The 13,185-nt window shown below is 46.0% G+C and overlaps 2 protein-coding genes across 2 annotated transcripts; one reads left to right on the top strand and one right to left on the bottom strand.

Annotated features, from left to right (window-relative positions):
• Positions 1-535: 535 nt before the first annotated feature.
• On the top strand, positions 536-4,479 carry ch25hl3 (cholesterol 25-hydroxylase like 3). Its single transcript, XM_083912085.1, has 2 exons — positions 536-1,748; positions 2,777-4,479. The coding sequence occupies exons 1-2, from the start codon at positions 1,309-1,311 to the stop codon at positions 3,144-3,146; spliced, it is 810 nt and encodes a 269-aa protein (XP_083768211.1). The 5' UTR covers positions 536-1,308; the 3' UTR covers positions 3,147-4,479.
• Positions 4,480-10,051: 5,572 nt separating this feature from the next.
• Positions 10,052-12,020, bottom strand: bmp10 (bone morphogenetic protein 10; the record flags this gene model as incomplete). Its single annotated transcript, XM_083912083.1, has 2 exons — positions 10,052-11,133; positions 11,615-12,020. The coding sequence occupies 2 exons, from the start codon at positions 12,018-12,020 to the stop codon at positions 10,052-10,054; spliced, it is 1,488 nt and encodes a 495-aa protein (XP_083768209.1).
• Positions 12,021-13,185: the final 1,165 nt, after the last annotated feature.

The raw sequence follows: 13,185 nt of genomic DNA on the forward strand, positions 1-13,185 counted from the left end.
TATTGTGGATTGAACTTGGGATAAAAATCTAGAAAAAGAAGAATTACTTTATTTATCCCGCACCGGGGAAATTGAATTGAATTTTTTTCACTCTTATTATTAATCATGTCACACACACAGGACCTATACAATTAAGGAGAGATCACACACACACACACACACACCCCAATACAATTAAGGAGAGATGTTAGAGCGAGGGGGCTGCCAGTGACCTGCTCCCTGAGCAGTTGGGGGTTCGGTGACTTACTCAACAGCACCTTGGCAGTGCCCAGGAGATGAACTGGCACCTCACCAGCCACCAGTCCACGCTCCATACATGGTCCACACAGGGACTTGAACCAGCGACAATACGGTTACCAGCAAAGTCCCCTATGGACTGAGCTACTGCCGCCCCGAATCAAAAAGCAAGGTGGGAATTCAACATCATTTGTATTAAAGAAAAGTGTATTTCTGTTTTACACAATAGCAACTATAACTTTCCAATGTTAATAAAAGTCTTCAGATTGCATGAAAGGCATAACTAATGATGCTTTTTTAGAGATGTCTTTATGGTCTGTATGGTGCTACACACACACACACACACACACACACACACACACACACACACAATAAAAACCCTTGACAATCAAATCATGAGATGCTGAAATGCTCCTTTCCCCTGTAAATCATTCATCATCTCATGTCGCTCATGCTCCTGAGAACCGGTCCTGTTCTGTCTCTTTCTCCTGGAAAATCCCCCAAAGGAGAGAAACCTGATCCAGATCTGAGTGAGACTGCAGCAGCAGCAGCAGCACCAGCAGAATAATCAAGTGTCTTGTGTCGAATCACAGTCGGAACCTCCATCCCTAAAACAATGTGACGGTCCTCTCCCAGAAACCCCCTGCCTTTCCAAACTGTGCCAACTCTGCGTGGGAGGCTCCGGCGCGTAAAACCGAAAGCTGCTTCACCTCTTTAGTCACCACTTTCGTCACCATGAAAGATAAGACAGACTTTTTAATTCGCTGTTTATATTTGCACATGTATTAATCCGGGGCTCCTCCTCCTCCTCCTCCTCCTGTGTGGAGAGAAAGTTATCCGACAGCATGTCTCGTCTCCAGAAAGAAGCGGAGCAGCAGCCGAAGAAAAACACCTAAGTTACCTTTAGAGAGTTTACCCGGGACTCAGGAGCTCATTCAGAGGGTGGACACGTCTTTCCTGTGAGGATATTGGCACTGAAAGGATAAAAAGTGCTGCCTTTTCTCTCAAAGTAACCCTTTTGTAAGACTACATTCCCTGGAAGAAGATGCAGGAGACCGTGAGACGTTGGTGATGAACGTGCCCTCCACGGAGCATGGGGAGGCGTGCGCGCCTGTCCTCCAGGGGCTATGGGAGTCCATGAAAGCGGGACATGAGGAGATCCTGCTCTCCCCTTACCTGCCCGCGTCCTACGCCTTCTTGACGCACGTCGCGCTCTGCGCACCTTTCCTCTTCTTGGACATGCTGGGGGGCTTCTGTGCGCGCGTCCGCTCCTGGAGGATCTCTGCAGGCTCGGGTCCGCCGCCGTCCTTCCGGCGATGGTTTGACTGTTTTTGGAGGGTGCTGTACAGATACCTGACCACCGTGCTCCCCGTCACCGCGCTGCTGCCCACAGTGCGGAGCCCCGCGTTACCGGAGCTGGCCCCGTCCTGCTGGCAGCTCTTCGTGGAAGTCTTCGCGTGTTTACTGATATTTGACATGCTCTTCTTTATCTGGCACGTCTCCATGCACAGGTGAGCAGTCTGCGCCCACTCCATACCATTATTGTGCTGTTGATCATGATTGTGCCGCACTTGGATCCTTGGTTTTTTCCATTCCACATGCAGGAGCCTATTTATCACGGCTCTGTGGAGAGTGTTGGTTCCCCCCCAAATAGAAAACATGAAAGAGCCTGCATGCACAAATATCGGCCAAAAGGATATGGGCAAACTATTTGCGTGTGGGGGCCTGTGTGAGCTAGAACGATGGTGTAACCTCAGTTCAGGTGGAGCTAGAACTAGGGTTACAATGTCATAACCTTCATTCCACTTGGCTGGATTCATTCATAGGATTAGAAGTCAATTCAGTTTTATTCACAGTGCCAAATCATAACAAAAGTTATCTCAGGACACTTTACAGAGTAGGTAAAGACCACACTCTATGACTTATTTATGATTTACAGAGACCCAACAATTCCCCCGTAGAGTACGGTGGCAACGAAAACCTTCCCTATGACACCGCAGAACAGCATACAGCTTATGTTTAAGTAATTGCTTCTAATTCTGGTCACTAGTCAGTGATTAGTCCCTCATATATCAAGCCCCAAAAACAGTGAACCCTACATTTCCCTCTATTTAACTAATTTGGATTGTTCTTTAGTATATTTTGTGCAGGGCAGACGATCATGCCTTTAAATCCCACTCCTCCAATGTGTCACACACACTGTTCAAAATATGAATCAGAGATAACCCTGATGACATCACTACACAGGCTGTCACGTCACATGCACTTGTACATACACCTGTGCAAAGTAATGTAGTGTATTTTGTATGTTACGCACACATTTCTTACTGTAGAAATTATGTCTGGAGCACAGAGGGAAGTCAGACGTATAAGAGCGCAAACATCCACATCAAGAGTAGTGTCAAGGTGGTGGATGGGTCCCAAAGAAGAACTAACTTAACCACAGACACTGACGTTTTACCACTCTGGGAATATTGTTGTGATTATCCATACCAGTAAGAGAGTAAGCAGATACAGCCTTTTGTGTGTGCCTCCTAAGGTTTCCCTGGCTCTACCGCAAGACCCACCAGCAGCACCACCAGCACCGCGTACCCTTCGCTCTCGCCGCTCAGGACAGCAGCTCCATTGAGCTGCTGTCTCTGCTGCTGCTGGCTCTGAGCAGTGCCTGGGTGGTGGGCTGCCACCCGCTGAGCGAAGCCCTCTTCCACCTCATCAACAGCTGGCTGGCTGTGGAGGACCACAGTGGATACGACCTGCCCTGGGCCCTGCACAGACTGCTGCCCTGCCTGGGAGGAGCCCCCTGCCACCAAGCCCACCATACTCTCCACAACGTCAACTACGCCCCCTACTTCACCCACTGGGACCGCCTCTTTGGCACATACCGTGCACCGGTGTCACGTCCAGAGTGACAGAACTGTTGCACATATCGGACTGAGGATTTCTCAAGTTCCAGCAAAGCTGTGAAGATGTGATGAAGGTTTACGGCAAACGGATTTCAGTCATTCATCGTTTCAGTATCAAGACATTTTAAAATGCTATTTATAGTGAAATGATAATCGGTGTAACTCCCTAAACAAGACTACACACCCATACTACATACTGTTCCCTTGTGAATAATATGCTAATGGACAGGTATCATGTTCACATGCAGTATGCAGCGTGTATGCACGGCACTTTAACATCTACAGCTGTTCTGCATTGTGAATGCAGCACGAGATGGAGAGAAAAAGACAATCAAGACATTGATACAAATGCCAGAACTAACATGCAGCTGATCTGCCTTCAGAACATGGGAGTGTTTGGGAGGAATTTATAGCCTTTCACTTTGTCAGGCGCGGGGCAGATAATACATGACAGATGGTTAGACACAGATGGTAGCGTAACCTTTCACGAATGAATGTGGAGTGTGGATGTCTGCTGATGTTCACTCGCTCAGGTTATCTAACAAAGAGGTTAAAGGAAGGAGAAGTCTGATGCCACTATGGAGGCGGTTTACAGTAAATTAGAGGCTATGACCAACAGCTTAGTGTAGCACAAAGACAGGAAACAGAGGAAAACAGCCGGTCTGTGTCCGTGGAGACTCCAGGAGGTGCTCCGGCCAGGAACTAGTCTGGCACGTAACAAACCTTACGACCACACATTTAAAACAAATGAGATATTTAAGAGATAATGCATGACAAGCAGTCCATTATGAGGAATTAATGGACAACGGGGAGTCCATTATTCCTGGCTTTGGACGGATCCCCGCCTGGTTCTGGCCTCCCCTCCGTCCATAACTCCTGATGATGGACACCTTGTTGGGCAATAACCAGACAGCTCCACTGAAACTACTTTGTAGGTGTCCAAAATCTCCTTTTAATGGACTCCTTGCAGCCAATCAGAGTAGGGTTTTCACCCAGACCATGGTGTATGATGTGGGAACAGGGTTGGGGAGGAACAGAATGCAAGTAACCAAATTAGGTATTTTGAAATACAAAATAGATAACTTGAACGTATTACCTCGGCCAGGGAGGTTATGGTTTTTTGGGTTTACTTTGTTTTTTATTTTTCAGCAGGATTACAGAAAAACTACCGGACAGATTTTCATGAAACTTGGGGGCAGGGTGCCGTATGGGCAAAGGAAGCACCCATGCAATTTTGGAGCAAGCCCAGTAACGAGACAGATGAACAAATCCTTGTTCATTGCTCTATCCAAGTGTCCTTCTAGTTCAGTGGTGTCAAAGTGATCCAGTAAAGGGCGCTGTGGCTGCAGGTTTTCATTCCAACCAATCAAAAACACACCTGGTCCAACAAATCAACTGTGTGAAGACACTTCAGGTGATTGAATAAGTCGAGTCAGGTGTGTTCTCGCTTGGTTGGAATGAAAACCTGCAGCCACCACAGCTCTTTACTGGATCACTTTGACACCCCTGTCTGTCTTTGTTTTATTTGCTTAAAAAATCATATGAGGCACACATTTTCCATGAACATAGAAGAAGAATTAGAAGAATTACTTTATTAATCCCGCAAGGGGATATTAAATTTTTATTATTCATGTTACACACACACAGGCCCAAAATACACACACATGCACAAACAGGACCTATATACATGCAGTTAATGGAGAGATGTCAGAGCGAGGGGGCTGTCAAATGGATCGGATCCCTGAGCAGTTGGGGGTTCGGTGCCTTGCTCAACAGCTCCTCTGCAGTGCCCAGGAGATGAACTTGCACCTCTCCAGCCACCAGTCCACACTCTATTCACTCGAACCGGCGACCTTCTGGTTCCCAGCAGAGTCACCCATGGACTGAGCATTAAAAATATAACATTCAGACAAATGAGCTCAGCAGGACAATGCATGTTCATTGGGGAGTTTAGGGCCTTGGTAGGTGGATCTGGTCCCCCCTATCTTGTGAAGATAAGCTGAAGTGGCTTCTGGATGTAGCTTCATATTTACCGTACAGACATGAAAGTGGTATCAGACCTCTCTTCTAGCTCCTATCAGGAAAACAAACAAGTGTATTTCCCATTTGTAATATCACCAAATGCTGTGATATGAGTCTGTCATGTGTTTTCTGAAGGTAAAGCAAGTCGTTGTCGTGCAGAAGATAAATATCTCCGTAGCACTTCAGTGAATGATGTAAACATTTAAAGTGAGCATTCCTCTGAGAGCCAAAGCTGTTTTTCTGTATTTTTTACCCCGAGTAAAGATTCCAGGAGTTCGATTCTGATATCTGGCGCTATATCTGGTCATTTACGCATGGGAAAACCTGTGGAAGCGAGACAAAGCTTTGGTTTTGTTGGTCTCAGGTTCAGGTTTCTGTGGTGCTGCTGTGGTGCTGGGGTTTTATGTCCTGGGCCCCTCAGCTGTTAACTCTCTCTGTAAACCGGTTCCATGTGGATCTGACTAATCAAAACCATGTTTTCTTTTCTCGACGAGAAGCCCTTCAGTCACTATTTGTCGTTTATAACCTTTGCAGTTTGTTTTTCAAATGAGACGATTTAAAAAACACTGTTAAAGTTGAACGATTTGAAAGTTTAAAACCCAACAACAGCATCCTCAGGGCTTAGATTCAGAATCCAGCCGGGGTCATGCCAGATGATTTGTAGCCACCTCTCCCTCGGGGCGCACGCTGCGTTCGCATGAGGGGAAGGACACCAAAGAGCTCCAGATTGCTCAAGCTTGCTACACTTCATCACGGCGAGGTGCTTTGTATAACACTTAATGACTCACCACGGGGAGCCAAACGTAGTACTTGTAGAGGGATAATGAGTTTATTTATCATGACTTTACTTTAGCAGAGTGGTGTCTTTTGAACATGTAATATTAAATACTTGCACATTCATTTCTTCTCATGCTGCAGCCTTTTCAATAATGACTTAGAATATATTTTTTGAGGGTCTCTGGTGAGTGAAAGTCATTACTTTTTAATGAAGAATGGCAGTTATACCATTTCTCTTTGTGCTGACTCGAACTAAACTCACAGTTCTGAGAAATCAGTCGAGTCACAACATCTGTTTTTCATTTCTGACTCTTTCAGTGGGCTTTTTTGAAATTTCGCAACATCAGACTCAATTGTAAAGCTTGTTTGAACATTTGGAGGAACTTTTGCATGTGGTCATGAAGTAACGTTGAGCCAAGTGTACTTTTCGTGGGAAATAAATAAAGAGATTGGAGCAAAGAGAGAGAGAGACGAGTGCTGGGTGGTGGTGTTGCCGAGAGATGGAATGATAAGCACGTGACCCAAAACGGAAACAATCAGACCCCATTACGGACCCCACGTCAGAGTCTGGGCGAGTCATGCAGCTTTGGGTGACACACACACACACCAAAACACACGTTCACAGCGAGACACACGTCCTGCAGCCCGTGTCGTGATGTCAGGCACTGGAGCGTTACGGGATTTTGAAGCGCTCGGGACAGTGGGAAACGTTCAGTTTGTTTACTCGATGTGAGGTGCGCTCCTAAATTCATCACGTAGGCCAAATCCTTTAGAAACTCCAGCAGAACAACAAGAAGAGTGAAGCCATGTCAAAACAAAAGTGAGAGAGAGACAGAGACAGAGACAGAGAGACAGACAGAGACAGGGAGAGAGAGAGAGACAGGGAGAGAGGAAAAAGCACAGAGCGCGCTCCACCAGTCCTTATCATCAGAGTAAATACCAAAGACTTCCCATTTCATCATATTTCATAAAAAGTTTTGCCATTCAGTGACAAAGGCCAGAGTCATATTTCTTCCAGCGCTCTGTAAATATCCAATTAGTGAGCTTTACATATCTGGGACTGTTGTCTGCTCTGGAGCCATTTTTAGACGACCTGTGCTCTCTTCTTACACGAGAGGTCAGTCAGTGACTTGTTTGCTTGCTGAAACATCTCAGTGCACTTGTCATTAGTGGGCTGCTGCCAAAGCCTTTTACTAATGCATTTAAATAACTGAAACTTCAGCTCATAAGATTAAAAATTAAACAGTGTTTGTACAGCAAATGCAGATTAGCATATTTGATTTTACTGTATGGTGATGTACAAAGATGAAGCAGGTCAAATCAGGTAGCAGAAGTATTTTATAATCATACTTTCGTAACAATGTGGAGATAGTGTTATGATGACAGTATTTACCTCTGACGTACTTCTCACCTGCATTTTTGTTAAATGTTAACTCAGTGACTGTACGAGAACTACTGTGATTGGTCGCCACTGCAGCTACAATACAGCTATGATACATAGCGTAGCATAGCAACATTCAGGTTCTGTCCAATGTTTTTAAAAAAAAGTTCCCTACCAGCTATGAAGCTCATTCATTCATTCATTAATCTTCAACCGCTTGTTCATATCAGGGTCGCCGGGGGGCTGGAGCCGATCCCAGCTGCCATCGGGCGTGAGGCGGGGTCCCCCCTGGACAGGACGCCAGTCTATCACAGGACACATAGAGACGAACAGAGACACACAACCATTCACACCTACGGGCAATTTAGAGTCATCAATGAACCGAACACCAGCACGTCTTTGGACTGTGGGAGGAACCCGGTGAAAACCAGCACAGACACGGGGAGAACATGCAAACTCCACCCAGAAGGGCCCCAGCTGGGATTTGAACCAGGAACCCTCTCACTGTGAGGCGACAGCGCTAACCACCAAACAGCCGTGTTGCTGTAAAGCTGTAATGCGCAATATTTTTCATTTTTCACCAATTGCCTGACAATCTTACAATGATGGCAAGACTCAGGAAAGGTGGTGCTGGCAGGTGGATCTTGTTTCCAGTGTTTCCAGGATGTGGCTTCATATGCAGCATACACACATGAGAGCAGCACTGATGCCCAACTGTATCTTTAACCAGTTTGAAAAGTAAGCTGCTATTAGCTGCCTGCCACAATCCAACCTTTACATCACTATCCATATCTTGCAAAATACCTTTCTGTATCTTCTTCTGGGAATGTCATCCTTGACCCTAACGCTAACATTAGTGTAACAACACAATAATAGAAAGTTTAACACATTTCAGAGCATGAGTCCGACCTGTATCCTTTATTGTATCTTCAATGTGCGTTGGTACATGACAAGAACAACAAAGCGCTTTTGCAATGCAGTTTAACGTCCATACAAGAAGAAGTGAGAACAGAGAGAGAGCTCCTGGAGTCTAGACCTTTTTTTGTTTCGTGTTCACATTTTCTCTCCACGAAAACAGGTTTTTCATCACAGCTGCATGCATCTGCTAGCTGTCAGTGTGAGCAGCAGGCCATCTATTTTGTTCATTAGCGGGCCTTCCGCTCCTTTTCCCATGGTTCTTTGTTTGTGTGTCATGTATGAACTATGACCTGGGAGCTGATATTGTCAGACTAAATGATCTGAATTTCAGCAATGCATTGCGTCACCGCTGTAGCAGCTTCTTCCTGGTAATTGAAAGGAAAGCTGACAGATCCTAGATGCTTTGATTGATAATGGGAATGTGGAAACTGGATCATGCACGAAAAACAACGTCAGTGTGGCATTTCAGCTCCAAATATTTACATTCATCTTGATACGAGATAATCCTAATGACATTTTGATGGTGTGTAAACAGCATTGGGCTATTATTTCATAGTTAAGGAGACTTGTGGATTTGTGAAGTAATTGTTCTTTATTGTTGTAGACATTTCTCTTCCCAACATAATTCATTTTATGCTGCAAATGCATTGTCGTGGATACAAAACCTGCTTTACACTTACAAATGTACATATATAGTCATCTACTCTGTTGTAAAAATAAATAAATTAGAACAATAAATAGTCTTTTATTTGACACAAGCAGCAGAGGTATCAAAAGGCTTTTGAACAAAGAAGAAACTCTCAATCTGAAACTGTATTTCCTGCAGGTCATCCATAAAGGGAATGTGATAAGAAGCCCCCTCTTCCAGTCTTTGAGTTTGACCGTCAGATAATAACTGTCCAAAAAGGCCATTTTTACCCTAAAAGTGATGGATGACTCAGCTGAGGAGTTGGAGATATGCTAGGGGCACATGGTGATAGGTCAGTGAGATTGTTTGTTTCCTAGGAATGTGGACAACCCCTACCCTCTCGTCCTGTCCTACTCCCCAGTCCCACCGCCGTAAAGGTTGCCCAGAGTGCCGTCCAGTTCTCCGAGCCTGAGTGGTGGCATACATGTTTCTCACCCTCCCACACCTTGCTATCACTGTAGCTCGGGGGAGTGGAAAAGAGGCATGTGAAGTGGGAAACAGGATTGGAATAGATAACTCCGCCGATAGGACCCCTGCACAGCGCCTACGTATCAGGAGGCTGCAGGAGGCAGGAGGTTGGCCTGGAGAGTTCATGTCTTGTCAGGTTGCCTCAGGGGGGGTCATTTCACTGCGCCAGGACGCATGAAGTGCTGATTAGTGTTTGCATCGAGTGGGGAGGCCAGAGATAAGTGGAGAGGAAGACAGATGTCAGGGGGAAGGAGAGGGAGGGGGACGCCTGGCCCACTGGTTCCCACCAGGCCGCACACACTGTAGGATGTGCTTGGTTCGGTCCTCTGGGAAGTCTTGTGCCTTTTCAGTCTCGTGGGTATGTGGACACACCTTGGCACCACTATTGGCAACTGTAGCTCTGTAGGACACTGTCTTTCCACTGTCAGTATTTAGATGAAGTACACTTGTTTGCTGTTTAAAACATATTTTTTTGTCCATATTCATTTGGAGCGCACACATTGTTTCATGAATAGTGAATGTGCATTTCCAGTCTCACTAAGCAACCCTTATAGAGATTCCAACAATCGTCCCTTTGTTGATTGACCTCGTTTTTCTGTTAGTCCTGTCTTTCCTCTTAATGTAAGACTTTAGAGTTAAACTCTCTCTCAGTATGGACTATCTGCAGCCACACTCAGCCACCACCATGCCTTCAAACTTGTACTTGTAAGTCACCACACCTGTGTCATCCAAGTACAGCAGGGAGATGGGGTCCAGCTTGGTGGGCACGCAACAAGCTCGTGACGCCTTCTGAGGACTGTTGATGTTGATCAGTGTCTGGACAATAGCGTGCTTGGTGGGTGTGACATGCTTTGTCAGTGGGAAGGAACAAAGGCCAGTACACTCAAAGGCATCGTAACCAGTGGGTGCCAAGATCCAACTGTCCCATCCAATATCCTTGAACTCTACGTACAGAGATTGTTTCTTGCAGTGGTTTCCCTTGGCATTGCGACGAATGCGGGATGCGGTGTCATATATCAGATTGGAGCGCATTTGGATGAGGTCCTCTTCATCTGGCTCTGCTTCTTCGTCTCTCTCATCCCTGTCCCTCTCCAGTTCCCCCCACAGCCCGTTCAGGCCCAACCCCAAGTCATTCTGGAGAACCATGTTAGAGGTTTCGTGGTCAATCATCTCGTTCAGCTCATGCTTGTCCTCACGGTGATCGCTACTTTGGTCATCAGAGAAAACAATCAGCAGAGGTTTGTGTTTTTCCTCAGTGCTGGTGTCAATCTTCATGTCCCCTTCGGGTGGACTACTGTCTTTGTTGTCCTCTGTCGTACCTTGAACATTGTTTTCATTAGCCATGCTGGCAATGTGCACTTCCAGCCGGTGCGTGGTGCAGTGGTCGGATTTGCGCCAGCGTTTCACAGCAGCAGTGAGATCAAAGGCCTCCCAGCCGTTATCAGTGCCGTAGACCTGGCGTGACGCCAACTCCACCAGCTCTGTCCGCTCTCCGTCCCCTCTGAATCCATCGCCTCTTTCCGTGTTTTCGTCAGTCGTGTTGTCATCTCTGAGACGCGACTCCAGTTCATAGATAGTGACCTTGCGGTCGACACCAGCGTAGAGGTGGCGGTCAGTCTGGACAAGGGTGTAGAGGCGAAGCTCGGCCGCTGTGATGCGTTCATGATGGGGCACTGACACATTGAAGAGGAGCGGGTGACGCCTCACTCCTCCAACACCCACAACACTGGGAGATGAATCTGGGAAATAAATGGTCAAAGTTAAACTTCTGTATATGTAGTAAAGCCTTGAGTCATTGATTTAGTTGAGTGCTGCAACGAATCCTTACCCTATCCAAACCTAATAATACTGAATATTCCTCAATTCCATCCTTAACTAGCATCTTATTTTCATTACAAGCAGTTCTATTGCAGAATAAGAAAAGCATTTTGAAGTGAACATTGGCTTTCACAGAGTAAGGAACAGGGTCATGACTTAATGCTTTGAATTAAACAACTACATTTTGGTTATATACAAGTATGCAAGTATACCAGGTCAACTTATATATGTTTTGGCCTTGCAGACTAGAGTGTGATGAGGAAAATGCAAATAATATTTAAATGAAAAATGTCAAAATTATTCAATAAACAGCACTTACAGTAAGAAAGAAAAAATAGTTCTCATTATAAGCAATCTATATGAAGAACAGGGAGATCATCATACGGAGCAGGGTATATTTACCTTCATTTTTGAAGCTACGGATGATGTTGGCAGTGGGCATGGCAGTGCGATCGTTAGCAAAACGGTTGTAGAGCTCCATCATGTACTCCGGTGGCTCTTCTCGTGTGCTTTCAGGAGGCAGGGGAGGAGGACCCAAGCCAGACAGGTTGAAAGTCCGGAGAAACTGTTCCTTCAGGCTCCCCAGCAGGCTCTGCATGTTCATGCTGTTATCCTGCTCCAGCAGTGACAAATCCACCACCCCTCCGTGCCCGTCTCCCAGCCCCGGAGCTGGGCGATGCCTCTGATGGGTGTTGGAGATCGGGCTGCTCAGTCCACAAAACCCCTGGAGCAGCAGGACGGAGAACAGCAAGAGCAAAGTCTTGGAGCTGCAGATAGTTCCCAATTGAGTCACCCAAACACTCGCCATGGGAAAAACAAACTGCAGCTTTCTCTTTTATTCTCTGTGGGGTTGTATATGGATGAGCTGATACAGGAGAAAGACTGAATGATTGTGTTCCCTGAACACCTTAATCACAAAGGTTGCAGTCAGTTCATCTGTAGGCAAAGAAAGTTCTGGATCCCTTGCAGCAGTGTCGTTGACCCTTGCACTGACCAGTGTGAGCCTCTCTGCAGAAGTGTGTGTTCCTGCTGCTCTATTCCAGATCTCACAGCATTTATTCTCATGAACACCTTTTGATGTCCTGTGCAACTGGGCTGCAGTTCCGGTGGCAGGGTGGCCGAGGTTTGGCTTTGTCCGTCCGACTCATCTCTGTTGTGTCCTCTCCTCTGTCGGTCTCTCTGTGTGCTCTGCTCTCTTCTTCCCAGCTCTTTCTTTCTGTCCCTTATCTATGATATGGTGGGCTCTGTATTGCTCAGTGCTTATGGTCTCTTTGCTGGTGTGTGTGTGTGTGTGTGTGCGTGCGTGCGTGCAACTTTGTGTGATGCACATGAGCGTGTGTTATCTCATAACTTCCTTAATGAGGATTTTGTAAACACTGTCCTGTAGCCTCTTCCTTGTGGAAGCGCTATTTTGTTTGGGTGGGTGCTCCAGGGTTGATATTCTTCATTTGTTTATTTGCTTTGTAAATGGTGGAGTTCTGCGAGCTGCTCTCTAGGCTCCATTGACCATTTCTTTTTCACAAAGTGCACCGAGACTCTGTTGATATCGGAGAATGTAACAGGATACATCTATTAGACAACACTCGTCCAAATGAAATTGAAATGCAATGAGGTGTGAGGCCTTAATGGTCGAGGTTGAAAGATACTGAGTCGACATGGAGTCTGGAGGAAATTTCAAGTCGCTCATGAGGACGGCAGAGTTGTATAAAAAAAGTAATTTAGGTTAATTCAACAAAGTAACCCTCCACCTCCACCCACACCCCGTTGTTCTGTGTGCACTTCCTCTTCTGGTAAGTGAACAGTGCGTCTGAAATGGGAAATCTGGACACAGGAGGCACAAGAGGATGTTTTCTGATCAGATTAATCATGACTCACTCTGGCCCCTCAACAGATTTGAATGTTAATTCTGTTTGTCACCTGAACTCTCATCCCACTACGCAACTGTCCTTCATTCCTGAGCTTCTTTGCGTGAC

This window comes from Echiichthys vipera, assembly GCF_963691815.1.
Source record: "Echiichthys vipera genome assembly, chromosome: 4".
In the NCBI taxonomy this organism is placed as follows: domain Eukaryota; kingdom Metazoa; phylum Chordata; class Actinopteri; order Perciformes; family Trachinidae; genus Echiichthys; species Echiichthys vipera.

Bases quoted from the DNA above. Each gene is read 5' to 3' on its own strand.
- ch25hl3 (XM_083912085.1), top strand. From the start codon at position 1,309: ATGAACGTGCCCTCCACGGAGCATGGGGAGGCGTGCGCGCCTGTCCTC. The intron at 1,749-2,776 runs GTGAGCAGTCTG...GTGCCTCCTAAG, and splicing joins TGGCACGTCTCCATGCACAG to GTTTCCCTGGCTCTACCGCA.